Source organism: Drosophila navojoa, chromosome 5 (genome assembly GCF_054131105.1).
Source record: "Drosophila navojoa isolate 15081-1374.11 chromosome 5, UAZ_NAV_1.0, whole genome shotgun sequence".
NCBI classification, from domain to species: domain Eukaryota; kingdom Metazoa; phylum Arthropoda; class Insecta; order Diptera; family Drosophilidae; genus Drosophila; species Drosophila navojoa.
Window position 1 is genome coordinate 26,394,469 of NC_142893.1, and position 21,115 is coordinate 26,415,583.

General features: G+C 37.9%; 2 protein-coding genes across 2 annotated transcripts in view; one reads left to right on the forward strand and one right to left on the reverse strand.

Moving 5' to 3' along the window:
* The window catches only part of RhoGEF2 (Rho guanine nucleotide exchange factor 2), a 42,099-nt gene that overhangs the window by 12,005 nt on the left and 8,979 nt on the right, over positions 1–21,115 (forward strand). The window contains exons 8-12 of the mRNA XM_089261061.1: positions 3,645–4,449; positions 4,512–4,698; positions 4,844–4,955; positions 5,014–5,166; positions 5,223–5,273. Coding sequence (XP_089117187.1) covers positions 3,645–4,449; positions 4,512–4,698; positions 4,844–4,955; positions 5,014–5,166; positions 5,223–5,273 — 1,308 coding nt within the window. The remainder of the gene's footprint in view (positions 1–3,644; positions 4,450–4,511; positions 4,699–4,843; positions 4,956–5,013; positions 5,167–5,222; positions 5,274–21,115) is intronic.
* LOC149091269 (uncharacterized) lies at positions 10,609–11,951 on the reverse strand (the record flags this gene model as incomplete). The annotated part of the gene is made up of 2 exons (XM_089261980.1): positions 10,609–10,972; positions 11,366–11,951. Coding segments are annotated over 2 exons (627 nt in total), but the record flags the coding sequence as incomplete, so codon positions are not given.

The window sequence follows — 21,115 nt, forward strand, 5'->3', positions numbered from 1 at the left end:
GGTATACACATACATTTAAACATTATAATTACGTTCTGAAAGTTTCATTATGATCGTACGTCTAGAAATGAAATTAATCAACAATGAGGCGCAACCCAAGCGCAATCGCCTGTATATGTGAGTGTGTGTGTTTGTTTGTATGTGTATGTGTGTGCATGTGTTTGGTTGTATGCGTGTGTGTGTCAGAATTATTATTGAAATATCAGTTGCTTGTAGGGTTCAGGGGATCTCGTAGTCGAGCAGTCTCGACTAGAGCTTTCTTACTTATTTTTATACCCTGAACCCATTGAAAATGGGAAATCAGGGTATAATGTTTTTGTGAAAAAGTATGTAACAGGCAGAAGGAATCATCGCAGACCCCATAAAGTATATATATTCTTGATCAGCACGACGAGCTGAGTTGATATAGCCCTGTCCGTCCGTCCGTCCGTCTGTCCGTATGAACGCCGAGATCTCAGAAGATATGAGAGCTAGAGAGCTGAAATTTTGTGTGCATACTCGTGTATGCACGATAACTCATCCGATAACTTTTTTTATCGAGAATAATCGAAAAATTGATTTTGTTTTTTGAGCCTCATCGGAGTACTATTAGACGTGGAGACTTCATATTTACTGTGTATATACATATGATGAATACAAACATTTTGTAATCAACAGATTTTGGATACCACGCCCCCTTCGCCCCCAATTTGTAAAAAACGTATTTAAAGTACTAGAGACTTGTCCTTTGGAATGTACACACATTTTGACCATATGATTACGCTCTGAAAATTTCATTAAGATTGCATGTCTACAAAAAAAGTTATTCATCAAATAAATTCTCATACTATTGCCCACACTGCAACGCAGCCCAAGCGCAGTCGCTGCTTACTGCGCAGTCAGCAGAGCACAGGCGCGTGAGGGTGGATGCATGTGTATGTATGTGTGCGCGCATAAAAGTAGTGCAGAATGATAAGAATATCAGCTTGGAGAGTTCAGAGTATCTCCTAGTCGAGCAGTCTCGACTAGAGTCTTCTTACTTGTTATTTTTGTTTATATTCGTTTATTAACAACTTTTACAATATGAGTTTCGCAAGCGCTTTGCACTCCCTTAGCTTGGGACAGATCAACTTCGCTCGATTCTGCGAAGCTCCATCATGATTGTGGTCGCGAAGGTGCTTATAAGTTTCCAAGATGTCTCCGATTCCAACATCACGTTGACCATGTTGTCTGCTCTAATGAAGCAGCCCAATGCTTCTTCCAGACAAGGCCTCTCCTCTAGGAAGCGTCCACATTCGAATAAGACGTGGTTGGCGTCCTCCACTCGACCTCGTCCGGCTGTAGCTGGGCGTTGCATCAATGGAGTGCTGTTCCGTCTGATTTTAAAGAGTTCGATAAATGACCATAGCCGAGATTTACGGATATTCGTCAAAGCCTATACACTTAAATGTGGACATTATGTGCTATTTGGAAAAAAAAAAGTTCACATGTCCACGTTTGTACCGTATTGTCAAGGTAGTTCAGGTTTCGGTGGAAAGGGCATTTCCGGCTCTTAGGCTTGTAAGACAGATTTTATGTCCAACCTAGTTGCAGACTGTGCAAAAATGATGTTATTAAAACTAAATAAATATAAAACGTATATGAAGTGTTATATCCTTGGGTACCGGAAAATATGACAATAATACATATAGTGTATATATATAAACATATAACTATATATACAGTGATTATTATACTCATTCACGAAAGTGAAATGTGTATATTGGTTTTGTGCAGTGTCCGTCTTGCTGTCCGTCCGTCTGTCCGTATGAACGCAGTTCATTTCGGCTCTATTGAAGTTAGGGACTTGAAATTTGGAACGAATACTCGTGTATCTCTCCGATTCATAAAGTGTTAACCACTAGAAGCGTGGCAAATCGGAAAATGCTAGAAAGCTGAAACTTGGAATGTAGATCGGCATCGACCACCCAAGATCACGTGCTATGTTGGATATATATACGCCCTTTGGGGCGTGGCAAATCGGATAGGACGTTAAAATTTTGCACGTGAGCTAATGTTATGAGATATAGTGATTTTGGAAATTCTGCTATATTTTGGATACTATTGATGCTAGAGACCTCAAATTTGCTATATAGGCTCGGGCTGACCTCCCAAGACCAAACATTTTTGGTGGAAATATATCCTCCCATAGGGGGCATGGCAAACTGCAAAAGTTTATATCTCCTAAAGTATAAGAGCTAGAAGCTTCAAATTTGGATAATTAAGTTTTTAGTAGCTTTCACAGTATTAGAGCTAAACTTGGCTACTAAATTGCTTATGTGATGTGAATGAGTATTCCGCAGTCGTTATCGCCTGACTGCAAGGTTCTTACTTGTGCTTATTTTGTATCTGTCTCCCCCTCACGTTACTTGCTTAATAATTAAATTTATATGTACAGTGCTTATCATAATTATAACCCACCTTGCGGCTACCGCAATTTGTGTTTTATTCATAGAAAACTAAGAAAGAACCACAGTAGCAAGTTTGTTAAGTACAGAGTAGACTTGGATTTACAGACATTATAGGTAAGTAAATTTACATATTTTTTAATAGATGCCGCTTGGAAAACAATTATCTGATTAGGAAAAGCGCCGTATTTTTTCCCTTTTGGAGTCAGGAGAGTCTATTTCGAGTATTTCACGAAACTTGAAAAGTAGTCGTGACTGTAGTAGTGACGGATCTGACATACGCGCGTTTGAATCATCGTCTTTCGGCTTACATATTGATACATATTGATTTTTACCCTAACAGGTCGTATTTTTTGATGGGAAGCAGTTTAACTTGGATGGTCCAAATGGATTTAATTCTTATAAGCATAATTTGAGAAAGGATCCTAGCTTGATTTGGGGTAGATTTTGTTCATTTGGTATCTTGGAACGAGCCGAATGAAGAGTGAAAAGTATATTCATACTCTTGATAGTAGTCTCATTCCATATTTAACAGAATTTTGTGAGAGATCCATGGTTTTCCAACGGGATAATGCCAGAATCCATGTGAGCAGAAGTACAAAGGAGTATTTAGAGGAATGTCATCTTGGTGTCCTTAACTGTGCAGCTTGTTGTCCTGATAAAAAATGTCTGGGGTATTCTTGCAAGACGGCCAATTTGAGACAGTTGGATATCTTAAAACCCAAATTTTAAATGAATGGCAAAGCCTCTAAAAGTTTGTCATTAATAATTGAAATATTAAACTACTGATTTTTCAAGATTTTGAGGTATACGTCATTAGCGAAAAACTTCCAGCCAATTCGTTTGATTGCATTTATAAGTGAGGTATAAATCTGATAATGACTGTATATGTATATGTATATATATATATGTATATATATATATAAAGTTATGATGTGATATTTATATAAAAATTGATCTGAAATACTGATTTTTTATTTGTATGATAAAAATTATTTATAACAATTAAAAATGATATTACTAAAAATTGCTAACAAAAGTTTATCCTTTGTTTTGATTTCCCGTAAAAATAAACTTGTATGTGTTTTCCCCTCTCTTTTTGGGGCTTATTTTGAGCCTCAATTTTTTTCAAATTCATAACTCTTATTTGTGGTCCCTGATTTAATTACCTGAAAGCTTAAAAGCACAATAATTCTTTATTTTGCTTATATCTGACAGATCGATTGGCAAAAACCATCTCTGGTTCTTGGGAAATTGTGGAAAAAGATAATGAGATAACACCACCAGGTACTCCACCGCCGCCTTACTTAACCAATTCACACATGTCTGTACCAGAAGAGCCCAATGAAAACTGTAGTGGAGGAGCAGGAATATGTATAGAATCGCATCACTTTACTCCTATGGCAGGGGCAACTTCATCTTCGGCTCTTCATTCTAGCCGTTTACATGCAGCCCAATCATCTGACACTCAAAAAAAAATTATTTCAATGGAAGATGAAAATTCGTCCGATCAAGAAGAACCATTTATTGATGAGAATGGTCCATTCAATAACTTAACACGGCTGCTTGAGCCAGAAAATGTAGTTTTTCTAGCTGTTTTCCTTAACTATGTTTTATCAAACTCCGAACCAGCGCCACTTCTTTTTTACTTAATTACTGAACTTTATAAGGAAGGTACTTCCAAAGACATGCGAAAATGGGCATATGAAATACATTCAACCTTTCTTGTACCACGTGCACCGCTTTCATGGTATCGGCAAGATGAGTCTTTAGCTAGAGAAGTGGACAATGTGTTACAATCGGAATTTGACAAAGTGGAAATACTGAGTACTGTGTTCTTACGTAGTCGAAAACGCGCCAAGGACCTTATTAGCGAACAGTTGCGAGAATTTCAGCAAAAGCGTACAGCTGGTCTAGGTACAATATATGGACCTACCGATGATAAGCTCGCTGAAGCAAAGGCCGACAAACAGAAGGAACAAATTATTGATAAATATCTTATGCCTAATCTTCAATTGTTAATGTAAGCATGAAATATTACTCTATTATTTTGATTAATCCAAGGTGTAATTTACCCAACTATAGTGAAGAGTTTGAAAAGGATTTGCCTCAAGAAGATTCTCGAAAATTAGCCTTGTGTTCTGCTCTTTCCACGGTTATACATCGCATATTTACAACACGCTCGCATCCAAGCACTATAGCGGATCGTGTTCATCATTTTGTTAGTCGTGAAAAAAGTTTTAAATCACGATTAATGGGTAAAAATAGAAAGGTTTGTTAATTTGAACTCAGAAAAATACTGTCACGTTCGACCAGTTATATTTGATATAATTGAAGTCAATTTGCTATTATCCTCTTTAAATCCCTTTCTGCCTTGAAACATATTTCTCATAAGCATTTCTATATAATTTGACTAGATGATAGCACGAGGTCATCCGTTAGTATTACGGCAATATTACGAAGTAACGCATTGTAATCATTGCCAAACGATCATTTGGGGTGTGAGTCCCCAAGGTTATCATTGCACAGGTAATATTTTCTCCTTTTCGTATGCGCCGAGTATTACAATGTTATTTTTTTTTTGCAGATTGTAAATTGAATATACATAGACTATGCTCAAAGGTTTTAGAAGAAAGCTGTCCGGGACCTCTTCCTCAAGCAAAACGACACCCGCATAACGACAATAAAATTAGTAAATTTATGGGTAAAATAAGGCCACGGACAAGCGATTTTATAGCAAGTGAGTTGATACAAAAAAAATTTGTCTGGAAACTTCGCTAATTTTATTTATTTTAGATGAAAAGCGCGCTCGCCAGGAAGACACAGACATTGATATTACAGACAACGGTAAGTGTGTGTGGCCATCACATATCTTTCTTTTAATATATATACATTGGCCAAATTAATGTGTGTGAATGTTTTTTTTTTTATGATAATGACATTTATATTTTCTCATGCAACTTAAAACACTTGCATTAAAAAATAGGCATGTTGTTCTGTGATAAAGAGTCTGGTCCGTAAAAAAGGTCCAGAGTATAAAAAACAACTTGCGGCCTCTCCAGAATAAGAAGGCCAGTGTTTAACATCAACGCAAGCGCAGCTTGCACAGTAGAGAGCGAACCTATGCGCATCTAAGCTCAAGCAGCGGGAGAGCAACAACAACTACTCTGTACAGTGGTTTAACTTCATCATCAAATACTTAACCATACAATAATAAATAACCATACAATAATGAAGCAGAGGGCATATATCCAAATGCCTTAACATCGGCCAATTTGAAAGGCCGCAGGAGTATATTAGTTAAGTGGCAGTGGTGGATTGCCCTTTTGTAGGTGCCGAATTTGGTATTTAAGGCAACCAATCGCACCCTACCATCTCCGCTGGCTATGGATTCCATCACTACGCCTAATATCCATAGTTTCGGAGGAGTGTCTTACGAGGACGACTGTTTCAACCTCCCCGTTTTGACTCTCCTTGTTCCACTCCAACTTCTGCGGGAGGCTGAGCAGATAGTCCCTTGACCAGTCTATCCCAAATCGACGCTTGCGGTTGAATTATGGATATGACTGCAAGAAATGCGAAACCTTATTCAGACGCTGTAAGAATCAGTTATTCTCTTGTTTTCCATTGATAAAACTGAATATATACAACTATGCGAATTAATTTATAGAATGAGTAAATTGCTTCAACAAGTTGTACGACGGGATTTGTTACCGCATTGACCGCGATCATAGTAATTGCAGTTCTACGCTTCTCTAGCAGCTTTAAACATTTGATAATGTGATTTGTGGGTTGGCTGGCCACTACTTGTCAGAAAGCTTTAAAATTCCTGGTCGGCAAAACCACAGTCATGTTTAAAGCGATTAGCAACGAATGTATTCAAGCTAGATGAATGCATTCGCAGCCAATGAAGCACAACCTCCGAGTTCGACCAAAAGGTTACTTGATCAATAGGACAATTAAGTAGTTTCATTACTGCAACCAACAAGGTAGCTGAACGAATACACTTGACTATGATGGTGTTTAGTTTCGTATTGATCTTTATTTTTCTGAGCCCGGGTTTATATACCCAGACTCATGCATAATTTCAACCCTTAAATCTAATGTATCTATTGCTGAGTGTGTAAGGCTCAGCATTGGGCTATTACATATTCTTATCTTATCGCTGAGTGTGTAAGACTCCGCGATGGTCTATTAGCTATTCTTATCCTATCGCTGTGTTTGTAAGGCTCACCGCACGTCTCCTTCGTAATCTGACTCTGGGGTTGCAAGGGTTGGTCTTCATTTCTCTATTTATACAGTCAGTACATGTGACCCTTATATTTGCACAGCGCACTACCTGCTAGTCGTTGAGTGCGTCGGAGGCATGTATACGATCATCGTATATTCATATGTTTATGCCTGAGCAGTAGCTAACAATTCTGCAGCACATAACTCCAGCAGCGGAACAGATTTTGTTTTCAAGGGCGCTACCTTAGATTTGGCGAATAGCAGCCTGGTAGTGATACCCTCATCTGTTTGCATTCTTACGTATAGACAACAACCGTAAGCTCTAGTTGAGGCATGTGCACATCCATGGGGTTGGCATCCCTTCGATTTAAGTGTACCTACGTAACGAGGTATGTATATGCAACGAATTTAAATTTGAGAAACAGCTCGTTACTGCCTCAAATTCTTGCCTCATTTGGACAGGCAATCGGTCTCCCATCCAAGTTTGTGCAACCACATTTCTTGCAGAAGGACTTTCGCACGAGTCACGATCGGAATTAACAAAGCTAATTTTACTTCTACTGAACAGCTCATGCAGTATCTAAAAATGTCATTTATTGGATTCCAAATTAATCCTAATGTGTTTGTGTCCTCTTGATGACCAATAACTATATCTTGCTGGTTGTTCTGCGAGTTGTTTACAATTGGACGACCATTTTGTGAGAGCAAACCTAAACGCTTGAAGAATTGCTATTAACTTTCGATGCGACAAGTACAATTCTTCAACGCTATCTGCTCCTGTCAACAAGTCTTTAACATAGAAATCTTAGGCTAACGATCTTGCAGCAGCTGAATGAGTGGAAGCATGCTAGTCGCTTAGCTGTTTTAAGCATTGAATTGCTAAGAATGGAGCAGTTGCAGTCTCATACGTTACTGTATTTAATCGAAAGGTTTGTAACGGCTTAGTGGGCGTTTCCCCACACAATAAGTTGAAATTTGCAGTGGGACTCGTCAAGTTCAATTTTACGGTATATTTTAGCGATGTCTGCTGTAGCAGCCCAAGGACCAAGTCGAAATCTTAACAAAGTCTCCCATAATTGCGGCTGGATGGTCGGACCCACCATGAGTAGATCATTCAGCGACAACTGAGAGGAGGACTTGCTATGGGCATCAAACACTACTCGAAGTTTAGTCTCTACAAATGACTTCTCGTACAGTTGTTGCTGTGTCCCTTTATTTTGCCTTCTCTTAATGTATCAAAAAAGATATCAGCACCAAGCAACAAATCAATATGTTGCGGCTTGTGGAACTGGGGAGCAGATCAGATTGATCTTTTATCTTCACAACTGCAGTTGCTAAAATAACTTTGATCAAAGGCTATCCGTGCGTGATTTACAGATGAAATGCTGATGCTGAGCTACTTTGAGCCGCCTCAGGGCTGTATCTATGCAGTATGGTATAGTGAGGCTTAGAGCACAGATGACAGTTGGCTGATTTCTCAAAAAATCCAATAAAATTCTTATATTCCGAATATTCTCCGCTAAATTTTGGCAATTGTATATTCTTTGGATTTCTAGAGTGTGACGCGGAACTAATCATTGTAGAGCTAGCGGGACACTCTACTTTTAGGCAGGATATCACAACCTCGCTTCATGAGAAGTGCTTTGATTGACACACTCAAATCCTCCAACATTGACCGAGGCACTAAATCTGCATTAATGTCATCCAACTCTTGTTGGTTTTAAAGGCTTTTTGTATGTATCGGTTAAATATCTCAAGTCGACATTCAATTTCAAATGGCTCTACTGTTTTAGTGCAGTCTTTCAATGATTTGTTTATGCGGGTTATATCGTTTGTATACAGCCAATAGAGTTTCGACACGTTGCGATGATGACTCGTCCATAGACCGATTCTTTCCTCGCTTGCCAGTCGTGATGCTATAAGTGATGCTCAGTTGAAACCGATTGCAATCGAAACAATAATAGTTCACTTAATGTATGACAACATCGTAATAAATCTCAATATATATTACACTGGCAGTGTTAAACTATACTTGAGTGACTGTTACAGACAGCTGTTAACGATATAGCGAAGACAACAACAAGAATTTTGAGTGCAAGTGAGAACGCAACGATATTGCAAGCTAGAATGCCAAAAGATTAGTGCAGATCGAGCTCATACAATGAGCGCAAGCCGAGAGTGCAAGTTTTGAGCGATAATAAAGCAAGTAGAGCAAGTAGTGAGAGCGCTACTGTGTGTGCAAGCGAGGGTGCAAACGATATGAGATGGCAAAGCGAAAGTGAGAGACGAAAGTGAGCAAAAATTGTAACTGTGCCAAAGAAAGCTTGGATTATGCGAGGCAATAAAGATTGAATTATTCGCAGATAAAAGGTCAATTACAATATGAACCTTATTCTTTATTATACCCTGAACCCATTGAAAATGGGATCTCAGAGTATAATGGTTTTGTTAAAATGTATGTAACAGGCAGAAGGAGGCGTGGCAGACCCCCACAAAGTATATATATTCTTGATCAGGGCGACGAGCTGAGTCGATTTGGCCCTGTCTGTCAGTCCGTATGTTTGATTTCAGAAGATATAAGAGCTAGAGACAAATTTTTCTAAAATGTCCGTACATAGTGCGCGCATATCGAGTTTATCACTAAAAATAGATAACTCATCGCGTTATTTTGTTATCGATAAAACCCTAATCGAAAATCAGTTAAAAATTATATCTCCCACGTCTTTAAAGCTTAAGTCTCCAAATTTTAAATACATATTAAGACGCATTTTAAATAATTTCGGTTTTGTTAAAATTAACCCCCACCCCTATATATACCCCCTCACCATCATCTTTGTACAAGTCGTATATCAAATACTAGAGACTTGTGCTTCGGTATACACATACATTCAAGCATTATGATTACGTTCTGAAAGTTTCATTACGATCGTACGTCTAGAAATTAAATTATTCAACAAATAAGTTCTCATAATATTGCCAGCACTGCATCGCAGCCCAAGCGCAATCGCCTGTATATGTGAGTTTCTATGCGTGTGTGTGTGCCAATTATTATTAAAATATCAGTTGCTTGTAGGGTTCAGGGGATCTCGTAGTCGAGCAGTCTCGACTAGAGCTTTCTTACTTGTTCATTTTCACTTTAAATAAGCTCAACACAATTTACATTTTTCATACAATAAAACTCTGTATGTCTCAAGTAATGCATTTATTTATTTATCGCTTGCATTACTTGGTCATTTATATGATCTATTGGAAACCCCTTTAATTTCAAAGTGTCCTTCCAATCCTAAAGAGTCGACCCGGGGGCGCTAAAAATGTCCTGTGATATGGAGTCTGATCAATCAAAAAGGTCCATAGTATATAATGCATCTTGCGGCCTCTCCAGAATAAGGAGGCCAGTGCTGCCACCAGTTATTATTATTATTTAACATGAACGCAAGCGCAGCTTGCACAGTAGAGAGCGCCCCTATTCGCATCTAACTGCAAGTAGCGGGAGAGCAACAACAACAGTGCAGTGGTTTAACTTCATTATTAAATACTTATATTTCTTAATCTATACAATAATAAAGCAGAGGGCATATATCCAAATGCCTTAACACTTATTTAAGAATTATAACAACAGAAAACTATAAAAAATAACAATGTTTAACATAATGTTTAGCATACTTCACAAAATACTCCAAATTTTGCTTGCCCAGGTATGCCTAGCAAATAAAAAACTTTAGTTTCCGAAATATTCTAGAATACTTAAAATATATTTAAATGTACATGGTTAATACCCTGTATGGCTGCCTTTATTCGCAATGACTTTGGCGATCTTTTATATATATAAATTAAATATGCGAAAGCGGTTTTTGGATTAAAAAAACATTTATTCACTTTCGGAGTTGGATTAGAAATAAACTTAAGAAAAATTATACAAGTAATATTTATATGAAAGCTGCCGCTGCTGCCGCTGCTGCTATTGGCGTCGCTGCTGCCGTGGTCACTGCTGTTGCTGCTGTTAGGTGTCTTGTGACACGATGGTTCTCACGGTGGTGCTGATCGGTGCGCTGACTCGGCGCTCGTGGCGGAAATGCACACGTTGACCAGAATGTGTTTTGGCCAAGTGCATTGATCTTATTATTATTGCTGACGATAGGCTCCCACGGTTGCGGTTGCGTTGCTGTTGCATTCTGCTGACAAAGCGCACGTGTCAAAAGTGCATGCACTGGAGCCGTGATATAATTGGGCCGGTGCAATGCCCTTTTGTAGGGTCTGTCGTTAACTCTTCCCCCCTTAGATGCGGACGTCCTCGGTCGCAATATAGAAAACTTGAGTATTTTCTCTCTTTTCTGCTTCGGATGTTGTGACTTGGCCTGTGGTGGCTGGGGTCTTCCGTTTCAGCAATTATCCAACTACTGCCATAATTAACAGTAGAGTTCCAGAGAGTGTTATATTGATTGCTGCTCTTGTATCGTTGCTGCTCTTTAGGGTTTCTAATTTTCTTGTGTTGTTTAGATTTATTTCCTTGAGCATTTGCAATGAGAGGACTTCATCGATCTTGTTTGTTTCCGCCATGATTTGAAATAGCGGTGGTGTGGCTTCTGCAAAGGACATTACTTTTGATTCGTATACGTCATCTTCGATGCGTATCGTGGAGTTTTCGAATTGTACCAGGAAAGTACCATGGAGTTCTACTTCCTCTTCGTCGATCTTGATTGGTCCATTGAAATCGTTGAGCAATATTGTTCCGACAAACAGCTGTTCGTGATTGGGTACGAGTTGATTGTTGATAGCACGGCAGTTTGGAGGTTGGCTTTTTAATAGTGACAAAGTACAAGTATCATTTCTTAAGTCGACTAACTTATTTTTATTACAAATTGTTTTTTCATTATGCGACTCACATGAGTATCTTATAGCATAGATTGCGTTTTCGCATTTTACAATATTTTCGAATTTTATTTCATTGATATAGTTTTTTCTTTTAATTGGCTTAATTAACATGGTTGTACAAACTTCATTTGAGATTAAAGGTATGTTGATTATATAGAGTATATTTTTTCCATTACTTGCAATTTTTATTTGGCTAAATTCTAACAATTCTGCATTTAAAAACATGATTTTTTCTCTTTCTATTATCTGCTCTATTATGTTGACTTCAGATTCTGACAATATTATTGAGTTTATTTTATTTGTTTTTGCCCAGTCTATGGCATGAATTAAATTAGTTAATTCGTCTTTAAAGATTTTGAGCTTGTATTTAAAAAGCGTGATTGAATGATCTTTTACAATTTTCATTATGTTTTTTGAGGTTTGTGGTTATACCCAGACATAGCGGTGCGAATATCCTGTAAGTTACGTTCGAATGTTATTTTTGTGGATAATTTTTCCTGAAACTGTTCTAATGGTTGAATTTCTGTTTTCTGCTACTATTTCCTCTTAGTATTTGGGTGTGAGATTTGAACCTAGGCGCTTGTTTACTTTTACATAGACTATCTCCCCTTGTTCGTAAGTTTTGGTTTCCTGTCTCTCTTTATTGTGGTAATTTAAGTCATATTTTTGTTTATCTAGTAGTGTGTTGGATATTATTTTCCTATTCTCTTCTGTTTTTTCTGGGTTATCCTGAACTGTTGTGCCGAAAAATATCTCTATTGGTTTTCTTTTAGTAACTGAATGGTAGGAGTCGTTATATTCCTGTACTGCTTTAAAGAGTGTATCTGTGAAACTCATATCTTTATTGTCTTGTCTTAGGCAAGTCATTATCTCTGACAGAGTGGAGTGAAATCTCTCTATTTTACCGTTACTTGTTGAGTTATAGGGAGGGGTAGTATAAACTTCGATACCTAGTTGGTCTTGCAGCAAGAACTTTATAGAGGCTGAATTTAAAGCTCGCTCGTTGTCGATTACTACGGTTCTGGGCATGCCGAATGCAATTAGGATTTCTCTTAATAGGATTTTTATATCCTCTGCAGATCTTGAATTTAGAATCTTAACTTGAACGTATTTTGAAAATTTATCGATGCTAGTTAAAATAGTCTTATTTTCTGTTATATAAATATCTATATGAATGATTTCGCCTGGAAATTTGGGAATTGGTGTTGCTTGAATTGCGGGATGTGGAGGGTGTCTATCATATTTTGACTCTCTGCATGTTAAGCATGATTTTGCAATTTCTTTAACTTGTTTGTGTAGTTGTGGGAACAAAATTTTTTCTAGAATTTGGGCTTTATTTTCCGATGCATTTCTGTGTGCTCGTCTATGCTCTTGTGTTATAATTTTATACTGTTCATCGACGCTCGTAATGTTTTCTACCTTTCTTTGAGTGTATCTTATTTTATAATTGGAGAAGTGAAGTGGGTAGAATTCCTGTATTTTGACCATTATATGTTCTGGAGTAAATAAACCGTTAATGAGTCTTGGGTCAAGTCGTTTCTTAAAAATGTCAATTAATTCGTCTTCAGTAAAGTGGGGTTGTGTTACTGTATGCCTATGGTATGTAGGGAAGGGAATTTCGAATTTATAATCGTACTTTTTGCCGATTACTATGAATAGCTGATTCTTGAAAACATTAATAGGTGTTTCTATTCTGGGGATGAGGTTGTCTGATGAACTTTCATCACTCATAATTGTGGTTTCTGTACTATTGACCTCGTTTATTGGGTTCCTTGATAAAGCGTCTGCTACTACGTTAGTGGTTCCTGGCTTATACTTTAACTCGTAATTGAACTCTTCTAAGTAACTCTTCCAACGTTTTAGTTTTCCGTTGTGATTTTTAATACTTAGAGCAAAGGTTATTGGTTGGTGGTCTGTGAATATAATAACTTTGGCAGTTCCATACAAATAAATTCGAAGGTTTTGCAATGCCCAAACTATGGCTAGCATTTTCTTTTCGTTTGTTGCATAGTTCTCCTCTGTTTTTGACAATGTTCGTGATATAAAAGTAATGGGTCTGCCTTGTTCAAGGACTGCACCGATTGCGTAGTTCGAAGCATCGGTTGTTAAGTGGAATTCTTTGGAGAAGTCTGGATATTTTAAAATTACGTCATTAGAACAAAGAGTTTGCTTTATTTTATTGAATGTTTCTATTGCCTTGTTATCTAGCTTTATCTGTACTTTATCTGATGCTTTTGCTGATATACGGCCATCTTCACCTCTGAGGTGAGTAGTAAGGGGTTTAGCTAGTTTTGCATAATCTTTTATGAATCTGCGGTAGTAGCCGGAGAGGCCTAAGAACGATCGTAGTTCTTTAAGAGTTTTGGGTATGGGGAATCTGGAAATCGCTTCAACCTTTTCTGGATTTGTCTTAACGCCACTGTCTGAAATGGTGAATCCTAGGAAATTTACTTCCTTTTAGAAAAATTCACACTTGTCCATTTGGATTTTCATATTAGCGTTAAGTAAAGTCGTGAAGACTTGTTTTAGGTGATGAGAATGTTCGTTTTCAGTTTTGCTGAAAACAATGATGTCATCAATGTAGACATAGCAGATTTTTCCAACATGATCCCTTAGAATATCATCTAAGGCTCTTTGGAATATTTAAGGGGAATTCTTGAGACCAAAAGGTAGTCTTGTAAATTCGTACTTCCCTCCGTTAACAGAAAATGCTGTCTTTTCTATGTCTGCCTCCTTCAAAGGAATTTGGTGGAAACCACTTGATGTCCCCTATTTCTGGCATGGGGTATCGATCGGAGATTGTGACCAGATTTAGCTTGCGATAATCAATTACAAGTCGGTATTTCTTTTTTCCTGAGGCATCAGTTTTCTTTGGTACGATCCATAGTGGAACGTTATACGGTGATCTAGAGGGTCTAATGACTCCGTCGTCAAGCATTTCTGATATCTGCTTTTCGACTTCTTGCTTTAGAGCAATAGGATAAGGGTAATGCCTGCTGTAAACCGGAGTGTCGGTATTGGTTCGGATCTCTCCTACTACTTTAGTCGTGTAGGTTAATTTTTGCTCTGGCTATTGGACATATGATTTGTTCGGACCTTTATATTGTTAACTGCTCGATTCGGAATTTATTACTACCATTTACTATTAGGATAAAACATTAGGAACAACATTGAGTTGTTTCATTGCATCATTGCCTAGAATGCCATGAAATGTTTTTAGAGTGGGCAATACGAAATATCTGATTGGAGTGTTGAGGTTAAAAAGATTGAGCAATATATGATGAGTTATGGCTATTTTCCCGTCTATAGAATTAGCGAAAAAAGCTTCTTTGTTCTCTTTTGCGTTGGTTACTAGGGAAGATTGTATGTAATTCTGATTGGAACCTGTATCAATGAGGAAGTTCAGTACCTGTCCGTCCCTCGTTTTGCATTGGAAGTAAGGTAACGAGGAACGATTTAAGCTAATAAATTGACATCAGACATATCAGCAATTTCTGTGGTTGCTTCGTTCTCGTATGGTGTTTCGACGATACCTTGCTCCTCTGCAGCAGCATAGTAGGCCTGTTCACTCATACACTGTTCGTATGCCTCGGCATAAGCTTCGGTGGCGAATGCGTTTGCATATGCATTTGCGTAAGCGTTAGCTTCATCATCTACGTTCTGCGCTTGGGTTTCCCCAGTATTGATGTGAAATTGTCGCTGTTGTGTGAATGGGTTTTCTGCCCTAGAAGATAAGGGTCTCTTCCCAGTGAATTGGTTATTATTTGGCCTATTCATATAATTCACATTCCTGGTTCTGATAGACGAGTCGAATTCCATTGGTTGTGGAGCCGGTTGTGGTTTTGGGGCTATTGGTCTTGGTGGCGCGTTGACTGTAGTGGTTGTTGGTGTATGGGTCTTGGTATGAAACCTGAATTCTGGGGGTTAAACTTAGGCTTAGGTGGATAATACAGATTCGGATTAAAGTTGGTTCGATTTAAGACATGTGGGCTATTGTATCGAAATGAAGATTGAGTAATTCTATTTTGATGATTGTTCCTCGGAGGAAGCGAAGGGGCTCTTATAGGGTTAACGGAATTCCTAATCGACTGGTTCTCAATCAGTCGGCACAAGTGAAGAGCATGTTTAAGGTCGGCTGGCTCTTCGATGGCTAATAACCTTGGTAAGTCTCCGTTGAGACCTCTGATAAACGTATCTAATGCTTTGTCCCTATAAATCTTGGTAATAGCTCTTACTGTTTCTGCAGATGAATCATGGTTATTTATCTGATTCAATATTAGAGACAGATGATAATAAACGGCTTGGTAAAATTCGTCTATTGATCGCCCATTTTGCCTAAGAGTATAGAGTTGGTACTCCAGTGTCTTAAGATCTCTGCGATCTGCGAAATGGTCAGTGAGACATTGGGATATGGCTTTCCAATTTAGTGGGGTAATATATGCTTCTAACACAGCATCGGCTTCGCCAACTACTTTACTTCTTACTACCATTAAGATACCATAATGCTTTGGTGTTCCCTGTACAGTAGAGTAGCCTCAAATATCCTGTCTACACTTTTGCGCCATGAAGTGAATTCTGCTCTATTCCCAGAAAAGTCTTTTAAAACTCTTACAACGTCTGGTAACTTGTCTAATTCGTTGATTCGTCCCATATATTCTGGGAGAATCGTCTGATCTTGCTCGACTGGGACGGTCGTAGCTGGGTTAAGTAACTCGTCACCTTTCTCAGACAATATCTTCCTAAGGTATCTCTCTATCGTACTCTCAATTGGTTCGGTCAAGTAAGTTGGTTTTATGGCACCTGTACTAGTGGATGGGAGTGAATTTTCTGGTGGTGGCATGTTTATTTTAGAGAATGCGGTCGTTAGTTCGTCAATGGTTACGGACAGATTCAAATTTATCGAATCGGAAAATGGTGGTGGTTTGTTTTCTGAATATGTTCTTGGAATCTTAATTTATGTTAGTAAATTCCTACGCGATCAACGCAGTGATCTTCCTGGCTATTATTGTATGGCTTCACGGGCCATACGCTATACCAGTAGTACAATTTTAGAGTTTTCTTAAATACTAAGTTTTAGAGTTCAATATTTCTTGTGTTTTCCTTAATTTCTAGGTGAATTGTTTAATATTTTTGTTGCTTATTTCTTTTTTTTTTCCTTATCTTATTCACTATGCTTACAATATAATTTTCAGCATCGTTGACTCCCGCGATGATGGTCCGGATTGCTCTCTTTTGTCAGATTCCAGTATTAGTGGTGTGTCCGTTACTAACGATCCTGCGACGCACACTGATTACGCGGTACCCTACGGGCAGACACTTATAGGGTGGCAACAATGTTTTTGACCCACGACCGTACCTCGTTTACGTATTTAGAGTCACTCTTTCACGAACACGGTGTAGCTGCGGATTAGGCACTATTACGGATCGTTCGAATGCTCCCGTTAGCTACGGATTAGGTACTAACGTTTCGATAGTTGCGGATTAGGCACTAACGATTTTTCGTCGCGTTCACTAGCAGCTATATTTCGTTATAGGTGCTCTCGCGAACAATAGTTGATACTATGTTTTTCGACGCGTAAACTTTCTAGGATAACAATCGCGAGTCCCTGCTCGGGCGCCAATTAAATATGCGAAAGCGGTTTTTGGATTAAAAAAACATTTATTCACTTTCGGAGTTGGATTAGAACTAAACTTAAGAATAATTATACAAGTAATATTTATATGAAAGCTGCCGCTGCTGCCGCTGCTGCTATTGGCGTCGCTGCTGCCGTGGTCACTGCTGTTGCTGCTGTTAGGTGTCTTGTGACACGATGGCTCTCACGGTGGTGCTGATCGGTGCGCTGACTCGGCGCTCGTGGCGGAAATGCACACGTTGACCAGAATGTGTTTTGGCCAAGTGCATTGATCTTATTATTATTGCTGACGATAGGCTCCCACGGTTGCGGTTGCGTTGCTGTTGCATTCTGCTGACAAAGCGCACGTGTCAAAAGTGCATGCACTGGAGCCGTGATATAATTGGGCCGGTGCAATGCCCTTTTGTAGGGTCTGTCGTTAACTTATATATATATATATTCCCATGATTGGGTTCTATTCAATGTGTCCCCAAAGGTTCTCATATCGGATTGAGATCTGGCGACTGATTTGGCCACTCAATAACGTTAACTATGCAACTAATCCTATGCTACTTAGGAGCAGTGGTTAGAGTCGTTATCCTGTTGTCAGCATAACAATATTTGCTTATGCAGGAATCTGTCCATTGTGCCGTCAATAATGAATCGTGCGCTGTTTTTTTGCGAAATTGGGATTTTAATGCAAAACGGTTAGAAATCATCTGTCTCACGTAGTTTCGCCAAAAATTCAATTTTAATTTAAACGCATGTATACCAACATGCAATAAGAAAATAAAACATACCCGAACTCTTCGAACAACTGATATTTCGAAAATTCTTTGCGCCTTTCTGCTTAAATTAGGAATAAACACACAAAACACATTGTTTAATAGCTTTTCTTTTGGTTGTACTTTCCTCATGAAACATTTAGATTATGCTTATAACATGAATATGCATGCATTTGCCAAAGCAGAAGTCTCTAGTATTTGATATACGCCTTTTAAAGAGTGATGGTGAGGGGATGGGTATATGATTGAGGGTAAATTTCAACTAAAATCGAACATATAATGAGAAGAGTTATTGTTTTTTGGAGATAAACTCGATATCCGCACTATATAAAAAAAAATGCCAGTCTTTAGCCCTCATATGAGTGCGTCGATCTCAGATGTAAGAGCTAGAGAGATTAAATTTCGTATACCATTATACACGAGTATGCATACGAAGCTTCATCTCTAGCTCTTATACGTATTATTATTCGTATTACGATATCTTTTTATCGAGAATAATCGATAAATTACTATTACCTGGATTCATTGTGTATATATAGCCGACTTAAAAGGATCCTTTTTTCTCTCGAGACATGATATTGGGTCAGAACTAAACGCCGTCCGCGCTTTTCACTACTTTTTTATGGATTTTATTTGAATAACCCATTAACCGACCGTGAGAATTTATTGCCCAAAATAACTTCTTGATGAGTTTTCTTTGTTCAGTAGTTCAATGCTTTCCACGACTCATTTTTTTTTTTTTTTTTTTTTTTTTTTTTCAGATTTTTAAAAATTTTGTAAATTAACTTATCAAAATATATATATGAACGTAAAATCTTATTAGTAAAGATGATATCTTTTTTGTCATTTTTGAAATATATAAAAACGATGAATATTTTTGTGAAAATTTTTGTTTGTTGCAAAAACTAAATGTTTTCTGCTTATATATTAAGCAAAATGTAGATCAATACATTGATAAATGTACCTAGGAGAGCTTCGCAGCTCAATATGTCTATATATATAAAAGAGAGTTGTGAAAAGTTTTCCAGCACTTATAACTCGAAATCTGCTGAAGTAATTTTCATGGTTTTGGATTTGTTGGATTTGTCTCTGCTACGAGTAGGATAGCAGATCTTAAAAATACTGAAAAAATTTCACGAATACTTGAAAAACGCGGTTTTTTCCTAAAGATTCAAATTTCCATTGATACTCAGTAGGCTTTTTAACAGTGACAGTTTTCGGTCCTGCTCTCATATTATACAATAGTATAGAAGTAAATAAACAAATGTTGTCAGTCAGTCTACGGCACAGCCTCAGGCAAACCTGACTATTCATAAAAAAGCTAATTTTATAAAAAAAAAATTTGTTTGTCTCAGACATTAATTTGTCTAAATTGTTCATATTTATATATCTCGATTGTTTTGTGGTTTTGTGCGAGGGCATATTCAGTATGACTATTAATAAAAATGCTGTGTCCTAGAAGATCTAATTTTTCCCGGCGAACCCATAATGCAACTAGGCAACGGAATAACTAGTCAATTATCTGACGAAGAAGGAGATATCGCCCGAGAAAGGCGCCACGTTAGTTCCCAGCAAGGAAGGGCCTTAATTCGTGCTTCTCAAAGAGAGGAAGCCCGTGAAACGGCAATAAGAAACGGTTCAATGATTTTATTATCTGGCGATTTCCGACAAACACTACCAGTAATTCCAAGATCTACTGCTGCCGACGAAATAAACGCTTGCCTAAAAGCATCAAATCTGTGGCGATATGTAACCAAACTTCAACTGTCTGTAAATATGAGAGGTGCATTGTTGAACGATCATCTGCTGATGATTTCTCGAAGCAATTGCTGAATATCGGTAATGGCCGTATTCCTGTTGACGAATCGAGTGGCTTGATTTCATTTACTCAAAATTTTTGCAATTTCGTCTCATTAAAAGATGAGCTTATCAACAAAGTATTTCCGAATATCATTGCTCTCCACAAAAATACTAAATGGTTAAGTGAGCGAGCAATTTTGGCGGCTAAAAATAAAGATGTGGATGACCTTATCTTATAATTCAAAATAAAATCGTTGGTACTCTGTATTCAAATCTATCGACTGTGTAACAAACGAAGAAGAAGCCACTAATTATCCAACTGAATTTTTGAACTCCTTGGATGTGCCTGGTTTACAACCGCACAATTTACAACTGAAGGTTGGCTCGGTAGTTATTATGCTTAGAAATTTAAACCAACCAAACTGTGCAATGGAACGCGTTTGGTGATAAGAAAACTGATGTAACTCACGCGTCGAGGAAAATTTAAAGTTGAAGTTCTTATTCCTAGGATTCCGATGATCCCAACAGATATGCCCTTTGAGTTTAAACGAATTCAATTCCCGATTCGTCTTGCCTTCGCCAGGACGATCAACAAATCACAGGGCCAATCTTTGACTATTTGTGGCCTCAATCTAGAAAATGCGTGTTTTCTCATGGGCAATCGTACGTGGCATGCTCACGTGTTGGCAAACCATCCGCATTATTTGTTCTTGCACCTAACCAAAAAACAAAGAATGTCGTTTACAACAAGGAGCTTGAATGAAAATCCGATTAATAAATAAATCAGAGTGTTTCCCAACCTGAGCAACATAGCTTTCAACAATTTTTTACCTAAAACTTTCATTCATTAGAAATTAAATTATTCAAAAAATAATTTCGTATAATATTGCCCACACTGCAGCGCAGCCCAAGCGCAGTCGTTGCTTAATGCGTAGTCAGCAGAGCGTGTGGTTCTGTGTGCGTGTAGATGCATGTTTATGAATGTGTGCATAAAAGAATTGCAGAATGATTAGAGTATCAGCTTGGAGGTTTCATGGTATCTCCTAGTTGAGCAGTCTCGACTAAAGCCGTCTCATTTATTCGTTTATAAATTCTGTGAGTTAACGCATTTAAGTAAAATGGCCATATATGGAATTTGAAGTATTTTATATACAGAAGAATTCAGTTTAACTGACTCCGTTTTTAGTGTCCGTATGGATATTGCGAAAAAAAAAAGTCCCAAGGCAAACTTATATACATACGTAAACTTACATATATGGGTAGAGCGACGTTATAGTTATAATCATTTTGAATCGATAAAACAAAATTCTGATTTGAATATAAAATGCTTCTAAGACAAACGGAATTACGATCTGTGCAAGAGCATTCGTGTTTTTCCGTTTTCGTCTTT